This window comes from Hemitrygon akajei, chromosome 7 (genome assembly GCF_048418815.1).
Source record: "Hemitrygon akajei chromosome 7, sHemAka1.3, whole genome shotgun sequence".
NCBI lineage: Eukaryota > Metazoa > Chordata > Chondrichthyes > Myliobatiformes > Dasyatidae > Hemitrygon > Hemitrygon akajei.
Genome location: NC_133130.1, coordinates 109,675,976 through 109,683,753, shown reverse-complemented (window position 1 = coordinate 109,683,753; position 7,778 = coordinate 109,675,976). Strand labels below are relative to the sequence as shown.

The 7,778-nt window shown below is 46.8% G+C and overlaps 1 protein-coding gene across 1 annotated transcript in view; it reads left to right on the top strand.

Annotated features, from left to right (window-relative positions):
- The first annotated feature begins 3,184 nt into the window (after positions 1–3,184).
- Positions 3,185–7,778, top strand: part of LOC140730142 (transcobalamin-2-like) — a 77,791-nt gene continuing 73,197 nt past the window's right edge. Inside the window, exon 1 of the mRNA XM_073050275.1 lies at positions 3,185–3,346. Coding sequence (XP_072906376.1) covers positions 3,185–3,346 — 162 coding nt within the window. The remainder of the gene's footprint in view (positions 3,347–7,778) is intronic.

Below are 7,778 nucleotides of genomic sequence, written 5' to 3'. Positions count from 1 at the left end.
TCAAACTCCATTCCATGAATCCCCTCCCGTGTCAGCTAAGGATGTGGACCTGTCTGGGATCCCGGCTGAATATGCGGATCTCCTCGATGTTTTCAGTAAAAGCAAGGCCACCACCCTGCCCCCACACGGGCCATACGACTGTGTCCTGGACCTCCTACCTGTCACTATTCCTCCCCAGAGCCGGCTGCTTTCCCTCTCTCGTCCTGAAACGGTGGCCATGGAGGAATACATTAATTAGTCACTGAGCGCGGGGTTTATCCGTCCGTTAACCTCACCGGCAGGAGCGGGCTTCTTTTTTGTGAGCAAGAAAGATGGCAAGCTCCGTCCCTGCATCGACTATCGGCCCCTGGACAACATCACTGTGAAGATCCGCTACCCTCTTCCCCGGCTGGCGTCTGCGTTTGAACATCTCCAGGGTGCGACAATATTTTCCAAAATTGATCTGCGCAATGCTTCCAATCTGGTTCGCATAAGAGAAGGGGATGAGTGGCAAACAGCTTTCGGCACCTCTAATGGCCACTACGTGATGCCTTTTGGTCTGGCCGGTCCCCCGCTCTATTCCGGGCCTTGGTTACCGATGTGCTCAGGGACATGTTGAACCAGTTTGTGTATTTAGATGACATCTTTGTCTATTCCCGCTCTCCAGCGTGTCCGGGGAGCACTCAGACTGCTTGGTGAAAACAACCTGTACGCCAAGCCTGAGAACTGTGAATTCCCTAATGACCAGGTGTCGTTTCTGGGCTCTATACCCACCCCATCCAGCGGCAAATGGACCCGAGTGAAGTCCGGGCAGTTGCAGAGTGGCCCAACCCGTCCACAGACACGGCGCTTCATGGGGATTGTGAACTTTCATCGCCGCTTCATCCCGAATTTCGGCTCCATCGCGGCTCCAGTCCCCAAGGAGACCTCGGCAGGATTCCAGTGGACGGACGGTGCGGCTCCAGTCCCCAAGGAGACCTCGGCAGGATTCCAGTGGACGGACGGTGCGGCTCCAGTCCCCAAGGAGACCTCGGCAGGATTCCAGTGGACGGACGGTGCCGACCGAGCACTTTCCGAGCTGAAGCGACGTTTCACCACCCGGACCCGTCTCAGCCGCTCATTGCCAAGGTGGATGGATCCGATGTCGGCACTGGAGCTGTCCTCTCTCAGCGCTCGTCAGCGGATCGCCGGCGGCACCCCTGTGCCTTTCTTTCCCGTCGCTTGGCTCCGGCCGAGAGGAATTACGACGTCGGGAACCGGGAGCTTCTGGCTGTCAAGGAGGAACGGCGACACTGGCTGGAGGGGGCAGAGCGTCCATTCTTGGTCTGGACAGATCACATGAACCTCTCCTATATTCAGGATGCTCAGAGACTCATCTCTCGTCAAGCCCGGTGGACTCTCTTCACACGGTTCAATTTCATCCTCGCTTACCGTCCCGGCAGCAAGAGTACACAGGCCGACGCTCTGTCCCGACAGTTCGGCGGATCTGAGGACAATGCCGATCCAGAGCCCGTTCCTCCTCGCTCCTGTATCGCTGCTCCGGGGACCTGGGGAATACAGGCAGAGGTGAGGGCTGCCCAACAATCAGATCCAAGCCCGGGTGTGGGACCTCCCAACCGGCTGTTTGTCCCAGCTGAGATGCGTCCGAAAGTGTTGGAATGGGATCACTCCTCCCGTCTGGCTGGACATCCGGGAATTCATGGACCCAGGAGTTCATAGAGACAATTTCGTGGCCATCTGTGTCCCGGGATGTCCACGACTTTGTATCTGCCTGTCCCACCTGCGCTCGGAACGAGACATCACGCCAGCGCAGCACGTACAACACGCTGGAGGAACTCAGCGGGTCGGGCAGCATCCGTGGAAACGAACAGTCAACGTGTCGGGCCCAGACCCTTCGTCAGGACTGAAGAGGGAGGGGGCAGGGGCCCTATAAAGAAGGTGGGGAGAGGGTGGGAAGGAGAAGGCTGGTAGGTGCCAGGTGAAAAACCAGTAAGGGGAAAGATCAAGGGGTGGGGGTGGGGAAGCAGGGAGGGAATAGGCAGGAGAGGTGAAGAAGGAATGTAAGGGGAAAGCACTGTGGGTAGTAGAAGGAGGCAGAATCATGAGGGAGGTGATAAGCAGCTGGAGGAGGAGGCAGAGTGAAACTGGGATGGAGGAAGGGAGGGGGAAGGAATTACTGGAAGCTGGAGAATTCAATGTTCATGCCAAGGGGCTGGAGACTACCCAAACGGTAGATGAGGTGTTGCTCCTCCAACCTGAGTTTGGCCTCATCATGGCAGTAGAGGAGGCCATGTATGGACATATCCGAATGGGGTTTACATCACGCCAGCGTCCTGCGGGTCTGTTATGTCCACTGCCCCTGGATTTCATCACAGGTCTGCCCCCGTCTGACGGAAACACCACCATTTTGGTCGTTGTGGATAGAGTTTCCAAGGCTGCCCCCAACATTGCCCTCCCCGAGCTCCCATCGGCTGGTGAGACTGCCACACTCATGGTTCAGCATGTGTTCAGACTCCATGGTTTTCCTCAAGACAGAGTGTCTGATCGTGGACCACAGTTCACTTCCCGCTTTTGGAAGGCTTTCTGCTCTCTTGTAGGAGCGACGGCCAGCCTCCCGTCTGGCTCCTCCCCCCCCCCCAATCTAATGGCCAGACTGAGTGAGTGAACCAGGAGTTGGAGACAACCCTGCGCTGTCTTGCCTCTTCAACCCCACGTCCTGGAGCTCCCAGTTGGTTTGGGCAGAGATCGCCCACAATAACCTCCAGCCGTCCTCGACCGGTCTGTCTCCCTTTGAATGCCAGAAGGGATTCCGGCCCCCGCTCTTCCTGACAGGAGATCAACGTAGGATTCCTGCTGCTGAACAGCTGATCCAGCGCTACAAGCGCACCTGGAGAGGAGCCAGGGCTTCTCTGCTGCGCGCCCGGAAACACCATTCCCGGCGGCTGATCGGCTCCGTCGACAGGTAAGGCCATTCAGACCAGGAGAGGAGATCTGGTTGGCATCAAGGGATCTTCCCCTGAAAGTGAGAACCGGAAATTGGCACCACGCTGCGTGAGATCGTTTGTAGTGGAAAAGGCTGTCAACAGGGTGTCATAGATTGCGTCTGCCAGCGTCACTGAAGATCCACCCAGTATTCCATGTTTCCCAGCTCAAGCCTCTCCCCCGGCCCCAGTCACCCCACCTCCCCCTCCTCCCCGCCTGGTAGATGGTTCCCTTGTCTATACTGTGCGGCGCCCCCTGGCATCCCGCGGGGTACGTGGTCCAGTACCTTGTGGACTGGGAAGGGTATGGTCCAGCAGAACGTACTTGGATCCTGGCGAAGGACATCTTGGACAAGTCGCTGATCCAGGACTTCCAGTGGACACAGGTCTGTGGCGCCTCAGGGGCCGCGCCTAGAGAGGGGGGCCCTGTAGCAACCACGGAATCGGCAGCGCAGTAGATGCGGCAATTGCGCGTGTCAGCTAATTGTTTAATCGTGATAGTATTTAACTCCATACCGTACCTGTCGTAGTACAAGTGGTGGAGAGGTTCAAACACTTCTCCTGGTAGGGATGGTCTGTGTTATGAATTGCTTAAACATTTAGATGACTCTGTATTAATAGAAATGCTAGCTTTGTTTAATTCAGTGTAAAAAGAAGGAAAGTTACCAGTAGAATGGAAGCATGCGGTGGTAGTTCCAGTTTTAAAGACAGGTAAAGACGAGTCTAGTCCTAGTTCATTTTGGCCTAAAGCTTTAACATCAGTATTTGTAAAACTGTGGGACTAATGGTCGCCAACAGACTTGTTTATTTTTTAGAAAATAAGGGACATTTTGCTGCCTATCAAAATGGTTTTAGAACTGGAAGATCAACAATGGAATCTGTTCCCCTTTTAGATCATGATATTAAAAAGGTGTTTCAAAATAGGGAAGTAATGGTAAATGTATTTCTAGATATTGAAAGGGCATATAACTCACTATAGAAGGATGGTTTATTACTTAAACTCTATGATGTGGGAATTAGAGGTAGAATGTTTAATTGGATCAAGGATTTTCTTAAGGAAAGGACAATTCAAGTAAGAATAGGCAGAACAAGCTCCAAGTCAGTTAAAATAGATAATGGTACCTTTCAAGGAAGTGTCATTAGTCTAGTTCTTTTTAATGTCATGATAAACAATATCTTTGAGCAAGTAGGGACAGGATTTGGCAACTCATTGTTTGCAGACGATGGTGCAATCTGAAAAAGAGGAAGCAATGTCAAGTATACATTAAAGCAGGTACAAAAGGCTTTAAGATCAGTTGAAAACTGGGCAAACAAATGGGGTTTCAGGAATTCGAAAATGAGTTATTAACAGTGAATTTTTTCTAGCAAGTCTGTGTGAGTATGAGTGTGTGTGCGAGTTAATACATAAGTGTATATACAGTATGCATACATAAAAATACTTGTATGTACATGTGTAATTGCGTATGTACTGTATATATAGTGTATCACCATCATTACAACCATCAAATGGCTTTCATAATTAAATTAATGAATTGACTGATGTAGGAAGGAACGAATGAACAAGTCCAAACGCGTAAGAAACTCGTACGAGGTCGCGCCAATGCTGCTTTTTGCAGTAGCTTTCGGTTCTTGGTGGTGTGAAGGTGTGTACATTGCGTCATCTCTTTTAAACGGTGTATCTGTCTTTGTATGCTGTAGAAATGAATCGGCATTGTTTTATTTATTTATTTTTATTATTTTAATATCACTTAATGTTCTTTTTTTTACAATTTCTTAGTAATTTCTTCCTCAGAACTTTAACAGTCCTTTGGTTCTTTTATTTTTCTCTTTCATGAATGCCATGTTCTTTGGAAGCTTGTTTAAACCAAGTTAATGGTCTTTTAGGCTTCCTCCAGGTGAATAGGAGTTCACTTTTTGAATAATAAGAATTAAATATCACCACAGGGGGCATCAGGATTTTAGAGGTGATTAGGTGGGGCATGGGCAAAAAAAGGTTGGGAACCACTGATTTAGAAGGAGTGGATTGGGACAATTTGTTTTATGGGAAGGATGTAATAGAGAAATGGCGGTCATTTAAAGGTGAAATTTTGAGGGTACAGAATCTTTATGTTCCTGTTAGGTTGAAAGGAAAGGTTAAAAGTTTGAGAGAGCCATGGTTTTCAAGGGATATTAGAAACTTGGTTAGGAAAAGGAGAGATATCTACAATAAATATAGGCAGCATGGAGTAAATGAGGTGCTCAAGGAATATAAAGAATGTAAGAAGAATCTTAAGAAAGAAATTAGAAAAGCTAAAAATTACGAGGTTGCTTTGGCAAGTAAGGTGAAAATAAATCTGAAGGGTTTCTACAGTTATTTTAATAAAAAAGGATAGTGAGGGATAAAATTGGTCCCTTAGAGAATCAGAGTGGACAGCTATGTGTGGAGCCAAAAGAGATGGGGGAGATTTTGAACAATTTATTTTCTTCGGTATTCACTAAGGAGAAGGATATTGAATTGTGTAAGGTAAGGGAAACAAGTAGGGAAGTTATGGAAACTATGATGATTAAAGAGGAGGAAGTACTGGTGCTTTTAAGGAATGTAAAGGTGGATAAATCTCCAGGTCCTGTCAGGATATTCCCTAGGACTTTGAGGGAGGTTAGGGTAGAAATAACAGGGGCTCTGACAGAAATATTTCAAATGTCATTAGAAACGGGGATGATGCCGGAGGATTGGCGTATTGCTCGTGTGATTCCATTGTTTAAAAAGGGTTCTAAGAGAAAACCTAGCAATTATAGGCCTGTCAGTTTGATGTCAATGGTGGGTAAATTAATGGAAAGTATTCTTAGAGATGGTATATACAATTATCTGGATAGACAGGGTCTGATTAGGAACAGTCAACATGCATTTGTGCATGGAAGGTCATGTTTGACAAATCTTATTGAATTTTTTGAAGAGGTTACAAGGAAAGTTGATGAGTGTAAAGCAGTGGATATTGTTTATATGGACTTCAGTAAGGCCTTTGACAAGGTTCCGTGCAGAAGATTAGTTAGGAAGATTCAATCGTTAGGTATTAATATTGAAGTTGTAAAATGGATTCAACAGTGGCTGGATGAGAGATGCCAGAGAGTAGTGGTGGATAACTGTTTGTCAGGTTGGAGGCCGGTGACTAATGGTGTGCCTCAGGGATCTGTACTGGGTCCAATGTTGTTTGTCATATACAGTAATGATCTGGATGATGGGGTGGTAAATTGGATTAGTAAGTAAGTAAGATAGGTGGTGTTGTGGATAATGAAGTAGGTTTTCAAAGCTTGCAGAGAGTTTTAGGCCAGTTAGAAGAGTGGGCTGAACGATGGCAGATGGAGTTTAATGCTGATAAGTGTGAGGTGCTACATTTTGGTAGGAATAATACAAATAAGACATACATGGTAAATGGTAGGGCATTGAAGAATGCAGTAGACAGAGTGATCTAGGAATAATGGTGCATAGTTCCCTGAAGGTGGAATCTCATGTGGATAGGGTGGTGAAGAAAGCTTTTGGTATGTTGGCCTTTATAAATCAGAGCATTGAGTATAGGAGTTGGGATGTAATGTTAAAATTGTACAAGGCATTGGTAAGGCTGAATTTGGAGTATTGTGTACAGTTCTGGTCACCGAATTATAAGAAAGATGTCAACAAAATAGAGAGAGTACAGAAAAGATTTACTAGAATGTTACCTGGGTTTCAGCACCTAAGTTACAGGAAAAGGTTGAACAAGTTAGGTCTTTATTCTTTGTAGCATAGAAGGTTGGGGGGGACTTGATAGAGGTATTTAAAATTATGAGGGGGATAGATAGAGTTGATGTGGATAGGCTTTTTCCATTGAGAGTAGGCGAGATTCAAACAAGAGGACATGAGTTGAGAGTTAGGGGGCAAAAGTTTAAGGGTAATTTCTTTACTCAGAGTGGTAGCTGTGTGGAATGAGCTTCCAGTAGAAGTGGTAGAGGCAAGTTTGGTATTGTCATTTAAAGTAAAATTGGATGGGTATATGGACAGGAAAGGAATGGAGGGTTATGGGCTGAGTGCGGGCCAGTAGGACTAGGTGAGAGTAAGCATTCGGCACGGGCTAGAAGGGCCGAGATGGCCTGTTTCCGTGCTGTAATTGTTATATGGTTGTATGGAAGACATAGCTGACCAAATTTGCTTGCCACCCATTCCTTTTTGGCTTTTGCCAGAACCAGAAGTTGACCTATTCCTCCTTTTTCAGCTTCAAGGAAGCAAAGCAATTTCAACAGTGTCAATTGTAAATGAATATTTAAATAATAAATGGGGATCTTATCTGAAGATTTTTACTGATGGCTCAGTGGACCCAGAGAGCAGTAAGGCAGGATTTGGGATGTACGTGTCTCAACTTGGAGTTGAGATTGGTCACCGGGTTTCAGATGGTGTTTCTGGCTTTGCAACAGAATTATTAGCAATCCTCTGGGCCTTAAGACTCTCGGCCATGCAGGGTTGTCATCTGTTCGGATTCTGCTGCTGCCTTAGAGGCTATAAAAGGAAATAAATCAAAAGCTCGTCCTGACATAGTTACTGAGATTCTCTTAGTTTTGTTTAGAGTAGGGAAGATGGGTTGTGAAGTTAAATTTGCATGGATACCTGGGCATGCTGGGGTGGAGGGAAATGAAATTGTGGATGGCATTGCAAAGTCTTCCTTACAGAGTGGGCAAGTAGGAATTAGAATACCCCTCGGCAGAGCAGAATTGAGAAGTAGGATTTTTAAAAAAGGCACAGAAGAAATTGCAAGAGGATTGGGAAAATGAATTAAAGGGAAGGCATTTCTTTTCTAGTCACCCTCTAGTTAA